The following is a 27240-nucleotide window of genomic DNA, read 5'->3' as shown; positions in this document are numbered from 1 at the left end:
ATGTCCACTATTCAATGTATCTAAGCTCTTTTATAAACAAAACCGAAGTTTTGATTTGGCAAACAGTGTGGCTATACTTTCTTCGATTTTCATCCCTCAATTCTGCATTTTGCTTGAATACTTTTAGTACTTATTTTTTAAAAAATATGCTTCGGAATTAGATATAGAAGGGTGAAGGTGCATGCTATATTTGTCAGCATCTATAGTACTATTACATGAAAGATCATCCCAATCTATTTTCTCTTTTTTCTCCTGGATAATCTGATTTTGCAACAAATTGATTGCTCAGCCTCCCCATGTCACTTTTCTATAAAATTTAAAAGGTTGCTATAGTACAAGGTGAGGAAATGGTCTTTTTCTGGAAAGGGTGACAACCAAAGGTCAACTCATTAAACAGAGTGACTTATGAGATCTTCAGATAATACCTTAGTGATATATTCTGCAATATTGAAGTTCAGAACTTAAATTGATCCTTTTTACTGGTAAGCCTGCTTTTAGGAAATTTTATTTAGAGGAAAACTAAAATAAAATAAATTTTATGACTGATGCTGAAGAATTAACTTTTTTCCCCTAAGATATGATTGTTAGAGGCTTCCCTCATTTCTCTGCTACAAAATAACCTTGTTTCCTTGAACACATAAGAAAAGGAACCAGGCCTGAGATTCTGAAATCGCAAAGTCATCTGTGTAAGAAACGGAACCCTCTTGGAAAGAAGACTGAATCTAAAGTTCAGTCAGTTCAGTTCAGTTCAGTCGCTCAGTCGTGTCCGACTCTTTGCAACCCCATGAATCGCAGCACGCCAGGCTTCCCTGTCCATCACCATCTCCCGGAGTTCACTCAAACTCACGTCCATAGAGTCAGTGATGCTATCCAGCCATCTCATCCTCTGTCATCCCCTTCTCCTCCTGCCCCCAATCCCTCCCAGCATCAGAGTCTTTTCCAATGAGTCAACTCTTCACCATGAGGTGGCCAAAGTACTGGAGTTTCAGCTTTAGCATCATTCCTTCCAAAGAAATCCCAGGGCTGATCTCCTTCAGAATGGACTGGTTGGAACTCCTTGCAGTCCAAGGGACTCTGAAGAGTCTTCTCCAACACCACAATTAAAAAGCATCAATTCTTCGGCACTCAGCATTCTTCACAGTCCAACTCTCACATCCGTACATGACCACAGGAAAACCTAAAGTTAGAATCATGGAAAAAGCAAGAGAGTTCCAGAAAAACATCTATTTCTGCATTATTGACTATGCCAAAGCCTTTGACTATGTGGATCATAATAAACTGTGGAAAATTCTGAAAGAGATGGGAATACCAGACCACCTGACCTGCCTCTTGAGAAACCTATATACAGGTCAGGAAGCAACAGTTAGAACTGGACATGGTACAACAGACTGGTTCCAAATAAGAAAAGGAGTACGTCAAGGCTGTATATTGTCACCCTGCTTGTTTAACTTCTATGCAGAGTACATCATGAGAAACGCTGGGCTGGAAGAAGCATATGCTGGAATCAAGATTGCCAGGAGAAATATCAGTAACCTCAGATATGCAGATGACACCACCCTTATGGCAGAAAGTGAAGAGAAACTAAAAGCCTCTTGATGAAAGTGAAAGAGGAGAGTGAAAAAGTTGGCTTAAAGCCAACTTCAGAAAACAAAGATCATGGCATCTGGTCCCATCACTTCATGGGAAATAGATGGGTAAGCAGTGGAAACAGTGTCAGACTTTCTTTTTTTTTGGGCTTCAAAGTCACTGCCAGATGGTGGCTGCAGCCATGAAATTAAACGACGTTTACTTCTTGGAAGAATAGTTATGACCAACCTAGATAGCATATTTAAAAGCAGAGACATTACTTTGCCAACTAAGGTCCGTCTAGTCAAGGCTATGGTTTTTCCAGTAGTCATGTATGGATGTGAGAGTTGGACTGTGAAGAAGGCTGAGTGCCGAAGAATTGATGCTTTTTAACTGTGGTGTTGGGGAAGACTCTTGAAAATCCCTTAGACTGCAAGGAGATCCAACCAGTCCATTCTGAAGGAGATCAACCCTGGGATTTCTTTGCAAGGAATGATGCTAAAGCTGAAACTCCAGTACTTTGGCCACCTCATGCGAAGAGTTGACTCATTGGAAAAGACTCTGATGCTGGGAGGGATTGGGGGCAGGAGGAAGAGGGGATAACAGAGGATAGGATGGCTGGATGGCATCACCAACTTGATGGATGTGAGTTTGAGTGAACTCCGGGAGATGGTGATGGACAGGGAGGCCTGGCGTGCTGTGATTCATGGGGTCGCAAAGAGTCGGACACGACTGAGCGACTGAACTGAACTGAATTGGAAGTTAGAAATCCTTGGTTAAAAACCCACCTTCTCTGCCTATCAGCTGTGTGTCTTTAAGCAAGTGCTAAGTCTGAGCAGTCTCTTCAGTGAAAAAAGGAACAGGTTATCCACCTGACAACCTGACAGTCTTGAAGTTAGATGCTATATCAAATATGCAAGTGCTTAATAAACTGCAAAGCATCTTATAAACAGAAACTGTTATCAATCATCTTAGAAGGTTTAATGAAAGAACTATGAATTTTTTAAGTTAGGGCTGTTAAAATGTCATAAAATTATTGTACAATGTGTTTAATAATATTCATCTCCTAAGGCCAAGTGTAATGGTTTTTCTACTATTTTAAATAAGGTGTAAGTTCATTAAGGATAGAAATCAAGTGATAGGCATCTTTGTGTCCCTAACGTTGTCTAGAACAAGTCTATGTAGGTCAGTTTAGTTGGTTGATTTGTTGGTTAAATGATTGATTGAGAAAGATAGTTTATGAGGTCAATATTCCTCAATTTACAGAAGAATAAATTGGCTTCTTTTAGCATTTTGAATTTCTAGCAAATAATTATTGCTCTAATAATATCTGTAACAAAACTATCAGAGTGAAAATGCCGTCGCACTGATACACTATTGTTGATTTCATAGACTGCACTGTGTGATGGGTGGATGGGCTGGAGGTGGGAGACAGAGGGCAAAGGTAATAGATGATTAGTATCTATTGTTAGAAGAATACTGCAGCTCTGAGGTTAGTATGGCCAAGAGGGTTAGTGAAACCTGCTGCTGCTGCAACTGGCTTTAAAAATTGCAAATTCAGACAATTCTAATTTTCAGTATTTTCAACAAGTCATTTCCAAAATTTAAACAAGTTTGCCCTAACCTAAAGTATAAACTTTACATTGCTGCTTAGTTTCATGCATCTTCTCAGGCATTTCTTTAGGAATTGTATTCATGCTTTTCTAGTTTTTGATATAGCTTTACATGGCAGCTTTCTTATTTCCTCTTAAAGGTTTTCAGAAACTTTTCCATCCCCACCTAAAACACTGTTTCATAGTTGACTCCTTTTTCTATTTCAGTACAGTATACTTTCAAATATGATTGAACTTGTTTTCATACTTAGTACCTTCAAAAGTTAAGGTACTTTTGAAGTACCTTAAAATGCTGTTTAAGTCATAATTATAGAGAAAATTCATTCATTAAACTTTTATTGAGCATGTGTTACGTGCCTGTCAGTCTCCTAATAGTCTTTCCATTTAATTGGGCCCACATTTATGTAGTTCCAGAAAAAATCATCTGTTTCTATTTCATGTAAACATAAGCAGTTTTAGCTAACAGTCCTTCTTGGGGTAGTTGGTATAATGAATAATGCCTTATAACTCCATATTACCAAATTCAGACTCAAATTGAAGAAAGTAGGGAAAACTGCTAGACCATTCAGGTATGACATAAATCAAATCCCTTATGATTATACAGTGGAAGTGAGAAATAGATTTAAGGGCCTAGATCTGGTAGATAGAGTACCTGATGAACTATGGAATGAGGTTCATGACATTGTATAGGAGACAGGGATCAAGACCATCCCCATGGAAAAGAAATGCAAAAAAGCAAAATGGCTGTCTGGGGAGGCCTTACAAATAGCTGTGAAAAGAAGAGAGGCGAAAAGCAAAGGAGAAAAGGAAAGATATAAGCATCTGAATGCAGAGTTTCAAAGAATAGCAAGAAGAGATAAGAAAGCCTTCTTCAGCAATCAATGCAAAGAAATAGAGGAAAAGAACAGAATGGGAAAGACTAGAGATCTCTTCAAGAAAATTAGGATACCAAGGGGACATTTCATGCAAATATGGGCTCAATAAAGGACAGAAATGGTATGGACCTAACAGAAGCAGAAGATATTAAGAAGAGGTGGCAAGAATACACAGAAGAACTATACAAAAAAGATCTTAATGACCCAGATAACCATGATGGTGTGATCACTCATCTAGAGCCAGACATCCTGGAATGTGAAGTCAAGTGGGTCTTGGAAACCATCGCTACGAACAAAGCTAGTGGAGGTGATGGCATTCCAGTTGAGCTATTTCAAATCCTGAAAGATGATGCTGTGAAAGTGCTGCACTCAATATGCCAGCAAATCTGGAAACCTCAGCAGTGGCCACAGGACTGGAAAAGGTCAGTTTTCATGCCAGTCCCAAAGAAAGGCAATGCCAAAGAATGCTCAAACTACCGCACAATTGCACTCATCTCACATGTGAGTAAAGTAATGCTCAAAATTCTCCAAGCCAGGCTTCAGCAATACATGAACCGTGAACTTCCTAATGTTCAAGCTGGTTTTAGAAAAGGCAGAGGAACCAGAGATCAAATTGCCAACATCCGCTGGATCATGGAAAAAGCAAGAGAGTTCCAGAAAAACATCTATTTCTACTTTATTGACTATGCCAAAGCCTTTGACTGTGTGGATCACAATAAACTGGAAAATTCTGAAAGAGATGGGAATACCAGACCACCTGACCTGCCTCTTGAGAAATCTGTATGCAGGTCAGGAAGCAACAGTTAGAACTGGACATGGAACAACAGACCAGTTCCAAATAGGAAAAGGAGTACGTCCAGACTGTATATTGTCACCCTGCTTATTTAACTTCTATGCAGAGTACATCATGAGAAACGCTGGACTGAAAGAAACACAAGCTGGAATCAAGATTGCTGGGAGAAATATAAATAACCTCAGATATGCAGATGATACCACCCTTATGGCAGAAAGTGAAGAGGAACTAAAGAGCCTCTTGATGAAAGTGAAAGTGGAGAGTGAACAAGTTGGCCTAAAGCTCAATATTCAGAAAATGAAGATCATGGCATCCGGTCCCATCACTTCATGGGAAATAGATGGGGAAACAGTGGAAACAGACTTTCTCTTTTGGGGCTCCAAAATCAGTGCAGATGGTGATTGCATCCATGAAATTAAAAGACGCTTACTCCTTGGAAGAATAGTTATGACCCACCTAGATAGCATATTCGAAAGCAGAGACATTACTTTGCTGACTAAGACCCATCTAGTCAAGGCTATGGTTTTTCCTGTGGTCATGTATGGATGTGAGAGTTGGACTGTGAAGAAGGCTGAGCACCGAAGAATTGATGCTTTTGAACTGTGGTGTTGGAGAAGACTCTTGAGAGTCCCTTGGACTGCAAGGAGATCCAACCAGTCCATTCTGAAGGAGATCAACCCTGGGATTTCTTTGGAAGGAATGATGCTAAAGCTGAAGCTCCAGTACTTTGGCCACCTCATGGCGAAGAGTTGACTCTTTGGAAAAGACTCTGATGCAGAAGGGATTCGGGGCAGGAGGAGAAGGGGACAACAGAGGATGAGCTGGCTGGATGGCATCACGGACTCAACGGACGTGAGTTTGAGTGAACTCTGGGAGATGGTGATGGACAGGGAGGCCTGGCATGCTGTGATTCATGGGGTCGCAAAGAGTCGGACAGGACTGAGCAACTGAACTGAATCATTTTAAAATAAGAAAACTTTTTTCAGTAGTTAATAATAACAGCTTTTACAACAGAAAAAACCGCCATTATAGTATAAAAGCCTTTTGGATAGTGACAAAGAGTTTTAAAAAGTAACTTTTTTGTTTTTGTCTTTAAGAAAAAAAAAAAACTTATTACAATAGAAATTCATGTAGTGTAGCCAGGAGTGAGGAAAAGGTTTCAAGCAAAGAGAAAAAAAATTTATAATGCAGCTGACTCACCAGCAGTGATATTTTCAAGGAACTATAGCCATTGTTCAGAGAGGCTGGAACTTAGAGGGTATAGTATGAAAGTAGCAGAAAGGAGGGTCAGCAAATTAACAGGGCCCAGATCGTTAAAGGCCTTGCTTTCTTTCCAAGAAGTTAGGACTTTTTTCATAAGGCAGAGGGGAGCCTTTAAAAGTATTTTAAGTAAGGACAAGTATTTTCATGGGTAGTTTTCGAAGGTACTTTTTAGTAATATACTCCAGAAAATCACCCTCAGTGATGAGCTATGGCAGAGAGAGAGAACCTGGTGTGCACAGTATTTCAGGGACCGCCATGTGGAGAGAAGCCTGGGAAGGAGAGTGAGAAGAACCCAGTAAGGATCCAAAGGCGCTCTTGGTCTAGAACAGCAGAGCTCAAAATGATTCAGTGAGTTCAATTTGTTTAGTTTCATTTTCTTAATTACATCATTTAATGACAGTATCAGTTGAGGTTGAAAGCTCCACGTAAATTTATGAATAATTCTGTCTGATTTGTGGATATACTCTATGCAGAATTTAAAATGTTGCAGGATAGCAGTATAAAAGAACATCTTAATATGGAATAATGTAAAAATAACAAAGCTGTCTATTCAAAAAGAACTTATCGCTAAGGAGTTCTAAGCATACATGTTAAGTGTAACTGTTTTCTCTGCAGCACAAAGAGACAAGATAACAAGCAGTGTCCTTTCCCATCCGGCCCTGCCAAATTCTGAGATCTATCCTATGCTCTACCACTTTCCTATGGATCCTCATTTTCGAGCACAAGCGAACTAATTGCAGTTTCTCCCCTAAGTATGCCATATCACACTTTTAAAAAAAAAAAAACTAATTTCATGTTATTATTCTTTTGGTTGTGCCAGGTCATTGTTGCTCTGCACAGACTTTCTCTAGTTGTGCAAGGCAGAGCTGCTCTTCATCGCTGTGTGTGGCCTTCTCACTGCCGTGGCTTCTCTTGTTGCAGAGCACAGGCTCTAGGGCACATGGGCTCAGTACTGTGGCCCACAGGCGTAGTTGCTCAGTGGCGTGTGGGATCTTCCTGGACCAGGGATCGAACCTGTGTCACCTGCATTGGCAGTCAGATTCTTTATCACTGAACCACCAGGGAAGTGCCTGCCGTACCATTTTTAGCATGCTTTCCCCACCCATTCTACCTGGCAAGTTTCTGTTCCTCCTCAGAGACTCAGCTGAAATACCCCACATCTCAGTAAAATCCCCAGTTGATGTCTCAAACAGGTAGTTCTGTATCTGCAGTGCACATACTTTGCACATAATGAATACTCATAGCTGCATACTGTCTTCTTAGGCATCCTCTTAACTCCTGAGGCACAGGGACCCTGTCTTACTTTGCGTTGTGTCCTCAGCCTGCAGACAACTCCTGGGCATATACTTGGAGCCTAGTGACTGTTCCAAGCATGAAAACCACGGCTACCCTGAAAGTGGAATTTGGGCATCGCTGGCCATTACCCTTTGGAACATGTTTGTCTTAATGTTGTTAGGCTTCTTGAAAACATGAACCTGTGTGGTTATTACGTCCCTTCTCACCCGCCAAAGGCCCTATTGGTGCACCCTGTGTATTCAGCTGTCTCGTACCTTCTCTGCAACCTCTCTATTACAGGTGCTCTGCTGGGAAAATTTACTCTTGCCCTCTTGATTTGATAACTTTCCAAACAAAAGTGTATTTTTAGAAAATCCCTGCACCATTAGTTTTAGCCATCTCCTTTATCTCCATATTTAATGATTTTTTTAAAAAAAAATCACAGATTGAGGGTAGGGTGCTACATCTCAAAGAAATACTTAGAAAACAAAACAGCAAATGAATCTTTTTAAGGCTAAAATGTATCCAAGCACCCATCCATTTTCCTTTTTACCAGTAATTTATAACATTCAAGGTACTTTGTTGCTTCAGACCAAGAAGAAATAAATTAAGAGCTGCCTATGTTGGTGTATGGCAGAAACCAGCACAATATTGTAAAGCAAATATCTTGCAATAAAAAATTTATTTTAAAAAAGCTGCCTGATCTTGAGCACTATTTATTAATACTAGACTGAGTAGGTGTCCTGACTGCACACGTGCACATTTTCCATCCATGGCTTTTTTTTTTTCGGTCCTGCTTTATTTGATGCTTTGAACTGACCAAAAATGCCAATGTCCTAATATGATTCTTCCTTAGTTTAAAAATTGGCTCCTTTACCCTGTACTTTCTTTTTGCGTAATGCAAACAATGAAGTTGTCTAAATAATCAGGTTCCTCCTAGCTTGAATTAGACAACAGACTCTACTGTAGAAGAATTTACATTGCAGATAAACAGGATCATTTATATTAAAACACTTGATTCCTGGGTTTTGATTTTTCATGATGACACCTAAAGAACCATCATTTTTAGTCAAGTTAAAAAAATACTTTTATACATGTAAATGGTGTCAGGCACAAGAATATTGGGTTTAAATAAAAAGTATAATTTGGTTTTTAAATGAATACCATATCTCAAAATATGTCTTTCTTTTTTTTCTGATTTAGTTTCTTTATTAGAGTTATTATAGCCCTTAAAACACCAGATTTACCAATGTATTGTCATCTGACAAAGCGTAATCAAAATACCCCTTTCTTACCTGGTTTAACATATTTAAGATCCTATTCATGTTTCCAGGAGCTTCATAATATTTATAAAACTAGAATGGTGAGGAGGAATGCTTTATTAGAGGCAGTTTTTCCATAAAGCACCTAGGCTTCATGCTACTGTATTTTTAGTTCAACCTGTGAATGTTATGGGCAATCTAATAGTCTCTGTATTGAAACAGAAGCCTGAAAGCTACCTTTTTGGCTTCATTTAAGCACAGGTTCTTCATATGCAAAGAGGCAGGTTTAGCAAGTAAAACAGATCTTCATCAACATTTGCTTTTGAAGCAGACCTGAGAAAGTTAGGCCATGCTAAATATCTGATGTGCTAGTTTCTTTGCCGCTTGATGGCTCCATTTAATAGCAGCATTTGTGACTCTCACTCTCCCCAGGGCCTCAAAAGTACTTTTCCTTTTTGCCTTCTGATTCCTGCCCCTTCTTCCCCTTCCTTGTTCTTATTCTTCTTCCTCCCAATAAAAACTACAGTGCCATAATAAAAATAGACAAATAGGTGGATTTATGACTGGATGCACAGAGGGGTGGATAGATAGAAGTGTGATGAACCAACTCTAGTAGGCTGTTAATGGTAGAATCTAGGTAGAGGGTGCAGAGCCATTCACTGAATGTTGATTCTTTCAACTTTGCCTTGTGTTTAAAAATTGTCATAATAAAACCTCTTAGGAGTGGCTGTCCACAAAATCACAGGGGCTTTCACTAACTGTTTTAATAGTTTGCTATTATATTATTAGATAAAAATAAAATAAGTACATGAAACGGTCTTCACAAATGAAGTCACCAAACTTTTGATTTCAATGCATTTTATGTTTGAAGTTTACATTAGGCCATGCTAAATAATTACGAATGCACACAATGAGTCAGGTGTATGATAATGACCATGTTGTTACAGTAGGAAATTGGCTAAATAAATTGGGTATAGGTAGTTAATAAAATTTTCACAGCCATTAAAAGTTACAGTGTAGAAACAAATTCATAGACACAGAAAGATTTGTAATGTTTTCTATGCTCTCTAGATAATTATGAACTTACGGGTATAGTTGGAAGTACATATATTAAAAATAGAAAACTACATAGAAAATGACTTTTTATCTCATATAGATCTTTTTAAATTCACATTTTCTGTTTTTTCCTAAAAGTTTCCTAATGTTTTAATTTTAGTAATAGAAAAAAGAAGAAAGAAAGAAAAATGGAAAGAAGAAAAGAAAAGAATGGAAAAAGAAAAAAGCATACTATTTTTCTGTGAAAATGGAGTGGGCAAACTTGTTATCTGTAAATAATTTTTGATCATGCCCAAAAGATTATCTGCATTTTTCCTTTTATATTTACCACTGAACTTCCCTGTAGCTCAAACAGTAAAGAATCTGCCTGTGATGCAGGAGACCAGGATTCGATCCCTGGGTTGGGAAGATCCTCCAGAGAAGGGAATGGCAACCCACTCTAGTATTCTTGCCTGGAGAATCCCATGAACAGAGAAGCCTAGCAGGCTACAGTTTGTGGGGTCGCAAAGAGCCAGACAAGACTGAGCAGCTAACACACACACATCACTGAAAGCTACCCTTATATTTTTTAAATCTTGCTCTGATGAACAGTGCATTTGAAATATGTTAAAACAAATACTTTTATTCATTCTTCCGAAGATATTGTAATGGACTTGACTGGTGGCTTTTGAAAGGAAAGTTAAGATGTTCTCATACTGCTAGGCCCAAGGCGTTTCATGCTTGGAAATGCCCTATCTTCTATCTCTAATTACATTAAATATCTGTGTCTGACTCATGAGGAAAGGAAGCTTCAAAGCAGAAATAAGAAAATCTAATTTATTTCTAAATGCAATAACAATTGATATATTTTAGACAATGTGACACCTGTGTTCCAAGTGTCTTAACCAGAAGAATTAAGAGTTCACAGATGTGCCAGTTAGAGAATAAAAATGTTTTTATTATTATAGGGCTGTTTTCTCCAAGGAGATTAAGCAATGTGCTGAAATTAGATAATCTTTATACTATCTTTATACTATCTCTGAGAGGGATAGATAGAAGAGACTATTACTGTTAATTTTTATTCTTCCAGTAACAGACACCACCCTTATGGCAGAAAGTGAAGAGGAACTAAAAAGCCTCTTGATGAAAGTGAAAGAAGAGAGTGAAAAAGTTGGCTTACAGCTCAACTTTCAGAAAACTAAGATCATGGCATCTGGTCCCATCACTTCATGGGAAATAGATGGGGGAACAGTGGAAACAGTGTCAGACTTTATATTTTTAGGGCTCCAAAATCACTGCCAGATGGTGATTGCAGCCATGAAATTAAAAGACGCTTACTCCTTGGAAGGAAAGTTATGACCAACCTAGCATATTAAAAAGCCGAGACATTATTTTGCCAACAAAGGTCTGTCTAGTCAAGGCTATGGTTTTTCCAGTGATCATGTATGAATGTGAGAGCTGAACTGTGAAGAGAGCTGAGCGCCGAAGAATTGATGGTTTTGAACTGTGGTATTGAAGAGAAGACTCTTGAGAGTCCCTTGGACTACAAGGAGATCCAACCAGTCCATCCTATCCTGGGTGTTCATTGGAAGGACTGATGCTGAGGCTGAAACTCCAATACTTTGGCCACCTCTTGTGAAGAGTTGACTCATTGGAAAAGACCCTGATGCTGGGAGGGACTAGGGGCAGGAGGAGAAGGGGACGACAGAGGATGAGATGGCTGGATGGCATCACCAACTTGATGTACATGAGTTTGAGTGAACTCCGGGAGTTGGTGATGGACAGGGAGGTCTGGTGTACTGCGATTCGTGGGGTCGCAGAGTCGAACACGACTGAGTGACTGAACTGAACTGAACATTTATTAAATACTTTATTTATGACTCTGAAGTTAATTTTACACTTATTGTTTCCTCTCTTTCAAAGACATTTTTTCATAGATTTTTCTGTCGATGACAATTAAAAGAATAGTTGTGTTAGTCACTCAGTCATGTCTGACCCATTACTGCAGCCCAAACAGACTTCTCTGTTCATGGAATTCTCCAGGCAAGAATACTGGAGTGGGTTGCCATTTCCTCCTCCAAAAGAATAGTTAGGTAAGGATAAAAGTAAAATTAAGCAAAAAGAGATTTCATCTCTGGGTTCCAGTTCTCTAATCCACTCTTAGTGGGTCACATGGAATGGTATTCACTTACGTCTGTACCACTGTTCGTATACACTGCTGGCCTAGTGCACCGGTGCCTTCCCAGTCCCTGCAGTACCTAATGTGTCACTGTCTTCATCTCTTTCCAGGTAAAATGTCCAGTGATCGAGCTTTGAGGAAGCAGCAACAGTTGAACAACCTTGTTTATATGGTGACAAATCAGGCCAAACCTGGCGACAGAATTGTGGATTTCTGTAGTGGTGGGGTACCGTATCTCTTCTTTATTCTCTTTAGCCTTTCCAAGACGAAGTGACTTTACTACCTTACACTCAAGGACATGTTTTTATATGACAAGGCTGTTGTCTCAGAATAAACAAAAGCCTGAGGGACCAAAGTTAACTTGTTCCTTTTCTTGCCTTTTTCAGGGCCATGTTGGGATTGTCCTAGCTCACATGCTGCCATCATGCCAGGTAAGGTCTGAGTGATAGATGATAGGAAACTGCATAATTCAGTTAGCTGAGTCTGGCTTATCCCTCTTTGAGCTGATAGTCGTTCACTGAGGTCAGATATGAGGCACAGGCATTTTATTTTTCATTGAACTACACTTCTAAGATTCAGAATCTTAGGGGAAAAGAGTAGGGCCACGTACAGTTTTTATTTTTTATAAAAGAAATAATTATTTCACTGTTAAATAATTAATGATGAAACTAGTTTAATTGTCAACATAATTTTGTACTTGAAATACTAGCTTCTGGAACTTGTTGAGCATATTCTTTGGTGTCGTGGTTTTTAGTCATTGTATCAGAATTGTAAAAATATTTTCTAAAGAAAAAGATAAACCCCAGATCTACCACTCTGATCCACCAAATGCATTTCCCCCCCATGTGCTCATTAAACCATTGTTCAGAAGGATGCTTGTTGCTGCAAATACTAAGACTGCAAATATAATTTCAACCACCTGCTTTCACTCAATCTTATGTCATAAATGTTTTTTCCTATTGCAAGTAGTTTTAAATATCATCACTGAAATGTAACTTCATAATATGTTTTTGAGTAAATATACTGTAATTTATACAATCACCATCACCATTTGTTAGACGTTTGTGCCGTTTTTAGTCTTTTGTCATAGTAAATCATTTCCTCCCAGCTTTTAGCATAAAAGCTAGAACTTGATGTCATTTTTTCAAATTACAATTCTTTGCTTGTGAGCTCTCTGGAAATTACAAAATAATTAAAGTGATTATTCTCAGAAGAAAAACTGTGGAAGAACTCATAGACTGGCCAGAATGATAGAGAGTGGAAAGTATTATTCTTTATCTTTCTTAGTAAATAAATGAGGAATATGAGGAGAAACAGGCAGGCATCTGTTTCATCACCAAGGAAAACAACAATTTCATGGTTGGAGTAAGAGGAAGAGAGCTCACGGAGCAGAATCCTGGAGATGCAGAGTCAGGGTCTGGTGTCTTTTTTTCCCTTCCTAAAAGGTCTGGAAACTTAGAGATGTTGAAATTGGAGAAGGAAAATCTTGCCTAGAATAAAGGCTGGAAAACCTTTGACACCAACTATCCTCTGACAAGCTTTTTAGATCCAGAATTTTTCCATAAAGACAAACGTAAGGACAAAGTAAGGACCAAACTAAGAATGAGAATGGTGAAAGTGACCTAAGTCTGCCCACTTTTCTTCATCCAAATCAATGAAGTCTCCTCTCTTCCTTGGCCTGGCTTACTATTAGAAATTTGTGACTTGTTGCCGTGCCTTTTGCCTTGGCCCCACCAATCCATACTTGCAAGCAGCTGGTTGTCCTTTTACCCCATGTGATCTGGCTCTCGTTACCTCTCCAGTCTGATTTCTTCCCTCCACACCCTGTCTCCCCACTCCAAGCTCCAGCATCGCTCACTGTACCCCAGCTATACCAGTCTTCTCGGTTCTTCAAACCCACTGTATCTTTCTCACCTTGGGCCTTTATACATGTTTCTCTCTCCACCACAAACACTCCTTCCTTCCTCCAGCTAATTTCTATTCATTTTTCAGGCCTCAATTAATATGTTACTCTTTAATATTAAATGACTAAAACCTCTCAGTCATCAATTACATGCTTTGATAACATATTATATGTCTTTCATTAAACACGTACCATCACTGTATTATACTTACCTATCTCACTTATATCACCATATCTGTAAGCTCCAAGGGTTCAAGGACCTTGTTTGTTTTTATACTGTACTATCTGGCATATGTCCTAGCCCAGGATAGTGAAAATGAAGTGAAAGTGAAAATCACTCAGTCGTGTCTGACTCTTTGCGACCCCATGGACAGTATAGCCTGCCAGACTCCTCTGCCCATGAAATTCCCCAGGCCAGAATACTGGAGTGGGTAGCTGTTCCCTTCTCCAAGGGATCTTTCCATCCCAGAGATCCAACCCAGGTCTCCCACATTGCAGGCGGTTTCTTTACTGTCTGAGCCACCAGGGAAGCACAACGGTAAGGATCAATATAATATGATCAACATTATTAAAGCTAGTAAACACAGTAATAATACTTGGCTTTAATGTCTAAATTAGGTTACTGAATATACTATTGTTTCCTGTGTGAAATCTAGGTTATACTAATAGAAAACAAGGAATTATCATTAATTCGTGCTAAGAAGAGAAGTGATGAACTAGGTTTAAGCAACATTTGGTTTATTCAAGCAAATATGGAGTATTTTACAGGGATGTTTAATATTGGGGTAAGTAATCATGCAATTTCAGCTTCTTTAAATAAGAGGAATGAAATGTCCTAGAGTAAATAAAGGAGATACATTTATTTTCTTTGCTAAACAAGAAATGTATAACTTTTGTTTTCTGCTATCTATAAAGTATACCTTATTAATGAATATTACTTCATTCACAGCATTTTATTATTACATGGTAAAGATAATATTTGTTCCTCTACCAGACAAGAACTGTATTTTCTTCACTGTGAAATCCCCAGTGCCTGAAAAAATGTTTGACACATGGCAAGTACTTTAAAAATAGTCACTAATTGAATGAATTCTAATGAAGATGACTTCCCTTGGTTTATTCTACATTTTTAGAAGGAAGTGAAAGAAAAGAAAAACAGAGAATATAGAGTTTGTTTATATGTGTAACTAATTCACTTTGCAGAACACCTGAAACTAACACAACATTTAAATCAACTATACTCCAATAGAAAAAAAATAACCTGCAAATACTTGAGTTGCTTTCAGATATTTCATTCTTTAGCAAGGATTTGATATCTTCATGTATTCTGAGCTTCTAGTATAAAATGTATTGGTGATGTTTTTGAAACCTTCAAATCAAATTGTTACTGTTTGATACCACTAGAAGACCAAAGATAATGTGATTGTGCCAGTTCATTTAAATCCAGGGTTGTACACTCCGGTGGAATTTGAGTTTCAATAAGATGTTAGCATCGCTGCTGTTCTTATATCTGTTTTGAATATTTTTTCTTATTTTTGTAGTACTAAATGCTCAATATAGAAAACTACATAATAATATAAGGAAGAATCACCAGTATTTCTGCTAGTGAGAGATAATACTACCAAAACCCTTTGGTCCTTGTGTATTTATACACACAAACAAATGCATATTTACATATACCTTGAGATCCTGTTTACTTGAAATTGTCATAAATGCTTTCCCTACTCATTAATCATGTTCCTTTTCTATTGCTATTATACTTGTTATTTATTATATGTGTCTAATGATGTATCAGTTAAGACTTTTGATTCGTTTGCCTAATCACTTTACAGGAAGGTTGTGCTAGCTTGCATTCCCAACTGTGTATGGTTACATAGCATATACAATGGGCTTGTCTAGTTGAAATTCTTGTCCAATCTTAGAAGTCCAGACTTTTCATAGTACTTTCGATTTTTGTTCAGTCAGTGAGATTCATTTTTTAAATATCAACTTCTGAAAAATTGTGAGACTTATTGTTATACAGCCTGAAAAGAATGCAGTGTGTTTCCTTTGTGGACATAATATAGATTGGTTATCTCAAGCGAAGCTTATGGAAAGAGAAGTAGACTTTTAAGAAACCTGTTAGGAAGGATATTCAGGAAAATATAGACACCTGATACAGCAAGTTCAAATTAAATATATATTTGTGTACCACTTAAACTTTACATAAACGTTGAGGTAGAGGATAAAGCTTCTTCCTAAAATAGGCCATTAAACCAATGCACATGTTACCAGTACACCAGGAAGAGTGTATAAGGTAGCATTTACTCTCCTCTCAAATCACAAAATTCCCAGCCGATCAACCATGTATCCCTTTACCCTTCCATGGCTTGTAGGTGATAAATCATTCTGGCACGTTCTTATACCTTTCAAGGTCATGTAATTCACTAACACAAACTAGCAAAGTCTGTGTCTTTTGGGAAGTGACATTTTTCTCTATATCTCATAATAATATACCCATAATGGGTTTTTTTTTCTTTCATAATTACCTTTGTCAAGATATATGGAAAATGAATTAAAATTACTTGGAGGATTAAACCAAAATTAGATTTAAGAATATAATTTGCCTAGGAGGATAATTGAAGTATTGTCAGTAGATAAATCAAACCCAATGCATCAGTGGCTCTTTTATATGAAATAGACTCTAGTGAAAACACTGTAGCTAGAGAGGAAATCAGAATAACCAGGTATCAGGAATGTAGTAAAGCTCTATTAATTCAGTTTTGTGGTATTTCAAATAAGGGTTTGCTGCTGCTTAGTTGCTTCAGTCGTGTCTGACTCTGTGCGACCCCATAAATGGCAGCCCACCAGGCTCCTCTGTCCCTGGGATTCTCCAGGCAAGAACACTGGAGTGGGTTGCCATTTCCTTCTCCAATGCATGCATGCATGCTAAGTCGCTTCAGTCGTGTCCGACTCTGTGCGACCCTATGGACAGCAGCCCACCAGGCTCCTCTGACCATGGGATTCTCTAGGCAAGAATACTGGAGTGGGTTGCCATTTCCTTCTCCAAAATAAGGGTTTAGTTAGTGTTTATGCTGCCCCACTTTTCTGAGTCTAAAACTGGGATGACGACCTAGGGCTTTTGGTGACAGGGTGTGCAGCTCTAAAGCACATGTTCCAGCTTTCTTGCGTGTTTAGCTTAGGTTTTGTGAGTGCATTGCTATTTACCCCATGAAATCACGTGTACAACACTCTGCTTTGTAACTGGACTTGTATTATCTCACTTTTCTGTTACCACCCATTGCATATTAGCTGCATGGTTAGTCAGCTTATTATTAAATTAACTGAATCACTTTAGCGGCCTGTGAAGTAACTAGTCTGTTTTGTGGTCTTTTGCCACACCGTTTTTATAATTTGCATCATTGGCTAATTAGTTGATATTTAAAATTCTTTGACGATTTCTCTGTGGTTTCATGCTTGATTTCTTTCTGAATATTTGTTAAAGAACAGTTCTGTATGTTTTCCTTGCTGTTGGAGTTCTCTGACGGTATGTCTGCTTTCATCATTGGTTTTGATTTCCTGTCTCATCCTGTTGTCTGCTTAGTTGTCGTCAATCCAGACCACTCCCTCCCCACCGCCCCCGAGGCTGTAGTTTACCCATCCATCTCCCCTCCCCCGTCCTCCCACTTGCTCTGGTCATGGCCGTGCTGTGGCCCACAGCATGTGTCCCCTTAGTCGGGTTTGTGCTTTGTCTTCATGTCTCATTAAATGGTGTTTTTCCCCCATAGCAGTAAGTTGAATTGGTGTATCACTATGCAGTTACAGGAGAAGGCAATGGCAACCCACTCCAGTACTCTTGCTTGGAAAATCCCATGGACAGAGGAGCCTGGTAGGCTGCAGTCCACGGGGTCGCACAGAGTCGGACACAACTGAAGCGACTTAGCAGCTTAGCTAGTGTTTATCTCTGCTTAGTAAATGCCTTTTCTTTTGCTATTTTTCTCTGGACATAAAAATCAATGCTGTAAACAAGATTTTAAGGGGAGATTTTTAAAGTCCTCAAACCAACTATCTTTAGAAACTTCAAACAAATCAATTATATGTAAGAATTGAAATACTATTAATTGTCTTATCTCCATTAATACAATGACCTGTATCAGGCAAAAATGAATAGATTTACTAACTTTGTAAAACTAGGGTGACTTGAAATAATGGAAGAAAACAAATCTAAATACTTTTACGTCTTTCAACAAGGTCTTCCATCACCCCAAGGGCTGTGCTTCCCCCTTGTAACCAGAATCAGTGAGGTAACACCACATATTCCAAAGAACATTTGTAGTTTCTGATTTCCCTTGTATTTATTTGAGAAATGTATTTCCTTTGAAATACAAATATCTAATAAGCTTATTAGAAACATTCAAAGTCTCTAGTAACCAAATGCATTTTAACTTGAACAACAATGATATTCTGTTCTTGTTCTTAATATTTGCAAGGATTTAAAAAATATTACTCATTGACTGTAAGACTTCTGTGAGGAGCCCACATCATATAGGAGCTTTGAAATTTTTCATTTATATGATATTTGTAATGATATGTTAATGACATGAAATGTTAGTTATAATGGTAAACAGAGAAAATTTTATTAACATAATTGTTCTGTGCGTGCATGCTCAGTCACTCAGTTGTGCCCAACTCTTTGCAGCCCCATGGACTGTAGCCCACCAGGCTTCTCTGTCCATGAATTTTCCAGGCAAGAATACTGGAGTGGGTTGCCATTTCCTGCTCTGGGGAAACATACTGGTTAAGAGAATGCATTTTAAGATTGAATTTAACTTGTGCTGAAGTCTCAGTTCGGCCACTTACTCGTTGTATTGCCTTGGGCAACTTATTTAAACTCACCCTCAGTCCTTAGTTTTTTCATTTATGAAATGAGAATAAAATATCTGGCTCATGGGATGTTGATACAATGTTCATGAAGCACTTAGGTTGCCTCCCATTTAGGAAGTACTCAAAAAATTGGGCTTTTACTCTGTGCAGTGTGATCTCAACCATGTGAAAACTGCATTAAAAAGGATTGGGAGGAAAGTATGTTAATTTTTTTTAAGGCAGCTATCTCTATATACTGTGTAATAATATTTTTTATTCAGTATTTTTAAAATATTCCAAATTTAACATTGTCATTTTTATATTCATAATAATGTAAACAGTAAAATTAGAAGAAATAAATATATGTGCTTAATATTTTATAGATAGATACCTAGCTTATTTAGCCAAGAAAGAATAATAGAGCCTGCTGCTGCTGCTGCTGCTAAGTCGCTTCAGTTGTGTCCAACTCTGTGGGACCCCATAGACGGCAGCCCACCAGGCTCCCCAGTCCCTGGGATTCTCCAGGGAAGAACACTGGAGTGGGTTGCCATTTCCTTCTCCAATGCAGGAAAGTGAAAAGTGAAAGGGAAGTCGCTCAGTCAGGTCCGACTCTTTGCAACCCCATGGACTGCAGCCTACCAGGCTCCTCCATCCATGGGATTTTCCAGGCAAGAATACTGGAGTGGGGTGCCATTGCCTTCTCTGATAATAGAGCCTAAGGAGCACTATAAGATATCTAAGAATTCTGAACCTATCAGATATATATATAATTCACTCAATCGTGTCTGACTCTTTGCAACCCCATGGACTGTGGCCTGCTAGGCTCATCTGTCCATGAAATTCTCCAGACAAGAATACTGGACTGGGTAGCCATTCTCCGCTCCAGATATGTATATGTAATTTACTTTAAAACAAGTAATTGATTATTATAGAAACACCTTTCGATTGCCTTATTCTGATTTTGATTATAATGGCTATTAATGTCCTAAAGAAAATACAGAAGTCTTTTCAAAATTAAGAAACGTCTGAGAAGGTTTTTTTTCTTCCAGTTTGGATATATGCAGCTGTATGACTCTGAAATGATTATGTGTTAGGACTGAATGTTTGTGCCTCACCTCCACCATCAAAAAATTCGTGTGTTGAATTCCTTAACCCCTAATGTGATGGTATTAGGAGGTGGGACGTTTGGGAGGTAATTGGGTCATAAGAGTGGTGCTCTCCTGAGTGGAATTAATGCCTTATAAGAAGAGAAAGAAACTTGCACCCCTTCTTAGCTTTCCACCATATAGAGATACAGTGAGAAGACAGCCATCTGCGAAGCAGGAAGAGGGTCCTCACTAGACATCAGACCTGCCAGCACTCTGATCTTGGACTTCCCAGACTCCAAAACTGAGAAAAGAATAAATATTTGCTGTTTGAACCACCAAGTTTATGATAGTTTTTAAAGAACATCCCAATCTAAAACAATATATCTTTGTGACCACATGGACTGTAGCCTACCAGGCTCCTCAGTCCGTGGAATTTTCCAGGCAAGAGTACTGGTGTGGGTTGCTGTTTCCTTCTCCTGGGGACCTTCGCAACCTAGGGATTGAACCCAGGTCTCCCGCATTGCAGGCAGACGCTTTACCATCTGAGCCACCAGGGAAGCCCATATATTTCTTTGAGCCCCTTTTTTGGGGGTGGGGGTAAAAATACTGGAGTGGGTTGCCATTCCTTTCTCCAGGAGGTCTTCCTGACCCAGGGATTGAACCCGGGTCTTCCACACTGTAGGCAGACGCTTTACTGTCTGAGCTACCGGGGAAGTCCTTCAAGGTTATATATCAATTACCATACCCTAAAAAGGGCAACCTAGACAAGATTATTTAAGTCAACCTTTTAAGACTATTTTTTTAAACTAAAGATTTATTTTATTTATCTAATTTTTTGGCTGTAGTGGGTCTTTGTTGCTGCACACAGGCTTATTCTAGTTGCAGCGAGCTACTCTAAGTTGCATGGGAGGGCTTCTCCTTGCAGTGGCTTCTCTTGTTGCAGAGCACAGGTTCTAGGCGTGCAGGCTTCTGTAGTTGTAGCAGTTGGCTCAGTACCTGTGACTTGCAGGCTCTAAAGCACAGGCTCAGTAGTTGTGGTGCATGGGCTTAGCTGCTCTGAGGCATGTGGGATCTTCCCAAACCAGGTATTGAACCAGTTTCCCCTGCACTGCAAGGCAAATTCTTGACCACTGGGTCACCACGGAAGCCCTTTAGAGGTATTTTTTAAAGAAGTCTATTATTGCCTTCTTGTCTAGTGCAAGATAATCATTATTATGAAAACTTACTTTATAAGATTTTACTTTTTAAGACTTAATTCATAATATGTATTAATACCTAGTCTCTCAAACAATATAACAATAACCTTGTTCCCAAACAGTATTTCTGAAAGGGCCATGACTATGGAAAACACACCTTGTGTAAAAACAAAAATTGTGTCAGTGTTGAACAACTTGCCCACCAAAATGTCTTGGTTGGGTAATTTCAATCATAATGTGGGATCATCTCAAACAGGTGATCAGGTATTGATTCCTAACAATATTGGTGAATATTTTCTACTTATCAACATATATCACAGTCTCTAAACAGTTTATTTTTGAGTTATCTATATTTACCTTTTTCTATTTCACCCATAACAATTTTTAATATGATATTTTATCATTCATCAGTGCTTAGTGCTTAATTACAAGTTCATTTCTATATGTTAGTATACAATTAGAATATGCAATTATAGAATGTGATTCAGTAACACTTTGGATGAATGATTTATATACTTCTCGTTTTAAAGGACAGATACTTGAGAAATGTAAATGCAATTTTAAAAAAATCATTAAGGCAATGAAAAACTCTCCAGGTGAGGGTGGCAGATTGCAACCCCCTTCTCCCCAAGAAAGATCAGACCGCTAAATAAAGAAAATAAGAGCCAGAAAAATCATACTCCATCTCTGATGAGACAATGTTCAAGATTCTGTAACTTGAACTATAATATTTGAAGATAGAAAGCAGATGAAGGAAAAATTACTGAGTAGAGAAGAGGAAAATCAAACGTAATGCGTGGAGAGAGGGAGTCTCAAGAGGGCCATCAGGATTGTTCTCCCACAATCCCAGAAAATTTCAGGAATTTAGGATGCCAGAAACTTCATAGGAAGAAGATAAGAAGGGGCTGAAACATGTTTAATTAAACATTTTATTTAGAGACCCAGATTCCTGCCACCATCTTGTGTCGACAAGTAACTATTTCCCCAGTATAGGGAGAAGAGAGAAAGAATGATGTGACTCTGAAAATAAGTGCCCTTAATTCCAGGATTCCTTCAGAAGCTAGAATCATCTCCTTAATCAAAGAGGTTAAAAGAGCCTCCTCTATAGAATCAGAATGATCCCCAGAGAAAATACTATAGCTATAATTTGGAAAAAGAAAACAACAACAAAACGGCTGACCACCTGATTACACAGTCACTAAAGAAGCTCACCTTCAAGCCTTTCACTCAAACTTCCATCAACTTTTTAGAGATTCACTCTTGTATGAACAGACAGTTGAGGAATATCAAGTGTGGAAAACTTCCAAAATAGAGGAGATCAAAGCAAAAACCATGGCAAAGTGTCTCCTTTTTATTCAAGGAGAGCTCAGAGAAGATACTGCATGGTAAAATGAAAAAGAAGTGAACCACCAGAGAACAAGAAAGAAAAAAGCATGCTAGCCCAAAGAAAAAGCAGGTGGAAAATCTAAACCATGAAGTATAGGACATCATCTGAAAAAACAGGACAAAAAAAAAGAGATAGGGACTGAAAGAAGCATTTTTTTCCAATAGAGATTTAGTACATGAATCCAATACATCAATAATAGGAGAACCAGAAATAGAAGACATGTGATGGAGAGAAAAATATTGAAGAATTAATATAAGAAAATGTGTAAGTAATGAAAAATATGTTTCTCTTATCTGAAAAAGCCCACTTAAAAAAAATGACCTAAAGCAAGGCACATTGTTGGGAGGTGGGATGGGAATAGGGGAAAAGTATTGTGATAAAAAGAAGTTCCTGACGGTTTCCAAAGAGAAAAATAGGTCACAAACAGAAAATTTGAAATCAAAATGCCATCACACTTCTTAATAGCCACATGGAAAGCTAGAAGACAGTGAACCAATGCCTTCAAAATTCTAAAAGACAGTTTCCAACCTAAAATGTTATGCCCGACCAATCAACAATCATGTATGCAAGTAATAAAGAAAATGTCAAGATCTCAAGAAAATGTATATCAGGGTACTACGTAGAAGATGTGTTTCACCAAAATTAAGATTAAATAATAAAAAGGAATCAGTTCAGTCACTCAGTTGTGTCTGACTCTTTGCGACCCCATGGACTACACCATGCCAGGCCTCCCTGTCCATCACCAACTCCCAGCGTTTACTCAAACTCATGTCCATTGAGTCGGTGATGCCATCCAATCATCTCATCCTATGTTGTCCCCTTCTCCTCCTGTCTTCAATCTTTCCCAGAATCAGGGTCTTTTCCAATGAGTCAGTTCTCTGCATCTTGTGGCCAAAGTATTGGAGTCTCAGCTTCAGCATCAGTCCTTCCAATGAATGAATATTCAGAACTGATTTCCTTCAGGATGGACTGGTTGGATCTCTTTGCTGTCCAAAAGACTCTGAAGAGTCTTCTCCAACACCACAGTGCAAAAGCATCAATTCTTCAGCGCTCAGCTTTTTTATAGTCTAATTTTCACATCCATACATGACTACAGGAAAAACCATAGCTTAAACTAGACGGACCTTTGTCAGCAAAGTAATGTCTCTGCTTTTTAATATGCTGTCTAGGTTGGTTATAACTTTTCTTCCAAGGAGTAAGCATCTTTTAATTTCATGGCTGCAGTTACCATCTGCAGTGATTTTGGAGCCCCCCCCCCCCCCAAAAAAAAGTCTGTCACTGTTTCCACTGTTTCCCCATCTATTTGCCAAGAAGTCATGGGACCAGATGCCATGATCTTAGTTTTCTGAATGTTGAGTTTTAAGCCAAATTAAACTCATGATTAAACTTAAACTCTCTTCTTTTACTTTCACCAAGAGGCTCTTTAGTTCTTCGCTTTCTGCCATAAGGGTGGTGTCACCTGCATATCTGAGGTTATTGATATTTCTCCTGGCAATCTTGATTCCAGCTTGTGCTTCTTCCAGTCTGGCATTTCTTATAATGTACTCTGCATATAAGTTAAACAAACAAGATAACAATATACAGCCTTGACATACTCCTTTTCCTATTTGGAACCAGTCCGTTCTTGCATGTCTGGTCCTAACTCTTGCTTCTTGACCTGCATACAGATTTCTCAGGAGGCAGGTCAGGTGGTCTGCTATTCCCATCTCTTTAAGAGTTTTCCACAGTTTGTTGTGATCCATACAGTCAAAGGCTTTGGCATAGTTAATAAAGCAGAAATAGATGTTTTTCTGGAACTCTCTTGCTTTTTCGATGATCCAGAGTATGTTGGCAGTTTGATCTCTCATTCCTCTGCCTTTTCTAAATCCAGCTTGAACATCTGGAATTTCATGGTTCATGTACTGTTGAAGCCTGGCTTGGAGAATTTTGAGCATTACTTTACTAGTGTGTGAGATGAGTGCAATTGTATGGTAGTTTGACCATTCTTTGGCATTGCCTTTCTTGGGATTAGAATGAAAACTGACCTTTTCCAGTCCTGTGGCCACTGCTAAGCTTTCCAAATTTGCTGACATATTGAGTGCAGCACTTTCACAGCATCATCTTTCAGGGTTTGAAATAGCTCAACTGGAATGCCATCACCTCCACTAGCTTTGTTCCTAGTAATGCTTCCTAAGGCCCACTTGACTTTGGACTCCAGGATGTCTGGCTCTAGGTGAGTGATCACACCATCATGATTCTCTGGGTCATAAAGGTCTTTTTTGTATAGTTCTTCTGTGTATTCTTGCCACCTCTTCTTAATACCTTCTGCTTCTGTTAGGTCCATACCACTTCTGTCCTTTATTGTGCCCATCTTTGCATGAAATGTTCCCTTGGTATCTCTAATTTTCTTCAAGAGATCTCTAGTCTTTCCCATTCTATTGTTTTCCTCTATTTTTTGCATTGATCACTGAGGAAGGCTTTCTTATCTCTCCTTGCTATTCTTTGGAAGTCTGCATTCAAATGGGTATATCTTTCCTTTTCTCGTTTACCTTTTGCCTCTCTTCTTTTTACAGCTATTTGTAAGGCCTCCTGAGACAGCCGTTTTGCCTTTTTGCATTTCTTTTTCTTGGGGATGGCCTTGATCCCTGCCTCCTGTACAATGTCACGAACCTCAGTCCATAGTTCACCAGGTACTCTATCAAATCTAATCCCTTGAATCTGTTTGTCACTTCCACTGTATAATTGTAAGGGATTTGATTTAGGTCTTACCTGAATGGTCTAGAACTAGCATCCAGAAAAGATGTTCTTTTCATTATAGGGGACTGGAATGCAAAAGCAGGAAGTCAAGAAACACCTGGAGTAACAGGCAAATTTGGCATTGGAGTACAGAATGAAGCAGGGCAAAGGCTAATAAGAGTTTTGCCAAGAGAACACACTGGTCATAGCAAACCCCTTTTCCAACAACACAAGAGAAGAGTCTACACATGAACATCACCAGATGGTCAATACTAAAATCAGATTGATTATATTCTTTGCAGCCAAAGATGGAGAAGCTCTATACAGTCAGCAAAAACAAGACCAGGAGCTGATTATGGCTCAGAGCATGAACTCCTTATTGCCAAATTCAGACTTAATTTGAAGAAATAGGGAAAACCACTAGACCACTCAATGGACATGAGTTTGAGTAAACTCCAGGAGTTGGTGATGGACAGGGAGGTCTGGCATACTGCAGTCCATGGGGTCGCAAAGAGTCAGACACAACTGAGTGACTGAACTGAACTGAACTGGATGGTCTAGTGGTTTTCCCTACTGTCTTCAATTTAAATCTGAATTTGGCAATAAGGAATTCATGATCTGAGCCACAGTCAGCTCCCTGTCTTGTTTTTGCTGACTGTATAGGGTTTCTCCATCTTTGGCTGGATGAAAGATGTAATAAAAGGGAATGCTGCTGCTGCTGCTGCTAAGTCGCTTTAGTCATGTCCGACTCTGTGCGACCCCATAGACAGCAGCCCACCAGGCTCCTCCATCCCTGGGATTCTCCTGGCAAGAACACTGGAGTGGGGTCGCCATTTCCTTCTCCAGTGCATGACAGTGACAAGGAATAAGTGGTATCTAACACAAGAGTGGGTGAAGGGAGTTCTTAGTCTGATGGCAAAGGAAAGTCACATGACCAGACAGAGCTAGGTGTTAGGCCTAGAAAGCTGTGAATCCAGGTTTTAGTAAAGGGTCAGGAGGCACAGGAAAGATGTCTTCAGGAAAGAAAAACGGAACTGGCCAATTATTTGACAATTTTCACACAGTGGAAAATTGTACCATAGAACATTTTACAGAACTTTTGTGCAGGGAAAGTCTTGGATGTTAAGAAGAAAAAAATTTACAGCATAGTTAGCTCAGCAGTGAACTATACATACAGTTAATATACAAAGAAATAATAATAAAAGACACTGCATGAACACTTAACTAAAATTTAGAGGTAATATTAAGAGGATGACCAAAGGGAAAGGACATATAAATTATGCAAAAAAACACCCCACTTTATCTCCTGTAACAGAAAATCAATAGATGGTGTCTAATATTTACAAATCGAAAGAGCAGTATACACTTTTTAATTGCAGTATAGTTGATTTACAATGTCATGTTAGTTTCAGACATACAGCATAGTGATTCAGATATACATATATTTATGTAAATAATATACATATACATATTCTTTTTCAGATTCTTTTCCCTTATAGATTATTACAAAATGTTGGGTAAAGATCCCTGTGTTATACAGTAGGTCTTTGTTGGTTACCTATTTTATATATAGTAGTGTGTATCTGTTAATCTCAGTCTAATTTATCCCTCCTTTTCCCTTTCATAACTGTAAGTTTGTTTTCTGTGTTTGTGGATATTCTTGTTTTGTAAATAAATTCATTTATATATATTTTTTAGATTCTACTTAGAAGCAGTATCATGTATTTGCCTTTCTTTGCCTGACTTACTCCACTTAGTATGATAATCTGTAGGTGCATCCATGTTGCTGCAAATGCTATTTCATTTTTAAAGGCTAAGTAATGTATATATTCCATTATATATATCATATATAACATTGTTGTTGTTCAGTCACTAAGTGATGTCCAACTCTTTGCAACCCCATGGACTGCAGCACATCAGGGGCCATATATATATAACATATATAATTATATATTATATGTATATGTTATATGTGTGTGTGAAATTTGCTCAGTCATGTCCAACTCTTTGCAACCCCTTGGATTATACAGTCCATGAAATTCTCCAAGCCAGAATACTGGAATGGGTAGCCTTTCCCTTCTGCAGGAGATCTTCCCAACCCAGGGATCAAACCAAGGTCTTCCACATTGCAGGTGAATTCTTTACCAGCTGAGCCACCAGGAAAGCCCATATGTTTTATATATATATATATATATATATATATATATATGCACATACATTAATATATAATGTATAATTAGTATATAAT

The 27240-nt window shown here is 38.5% G+C and overlaps 1 protein-coding gene across 2 annotated transcripts in view; it reads left to right on the top strand.

Annotated features, from left to right (window-relative positions):
* GSTCD (glutathione S-transferase C-terminal domain containing) overlaps window positions 1-27240 on the top strand; it is a 147111-nt gene that overhangs the window by 101726 nt on the left and 18145 nt on the right. For both annotated transcript variants that reach the window (XR_011257649.1, XM_069593563.1), the window contains exons 6-8: window positions 11972-12087; window positions 12248-12292; window positions 14421-14549. Coding sequence is in view for 1 of the 2 variants with exons in the window: in XM_069593563.1 (XP_069449664.1) it covers window positions 11972-12087; window positions 12248-12292; window positions 14421-14549 (290 nt within the window). In the remaining variant the exon portion in view is untranslated. The remainder of the gene's footprint in view (window positions 1-11971; window positions 12088-12247; window positions 12293-14420; window positions 14550-27240) is intronic.

Source organism: Ovis canadensis, chromosome 6, assembly GCF_042477335.2.
Source record: "Ovis canadensis isolate MfBH-ARS-UI-01 breed Bighorn chromosome 6, ARS-UI_OviCan_v2, whole genome shotgun sequence".
Classification (NCBI taxonomy): Eukaryota; Metazoa; Chordata; class Mammalia; order Artiodactyla; family Bovidae; genus Ovis; species Ovis canadensis.
This window is presented reverse-complemented; position numbering and strand designations above follow the sequence as displayed.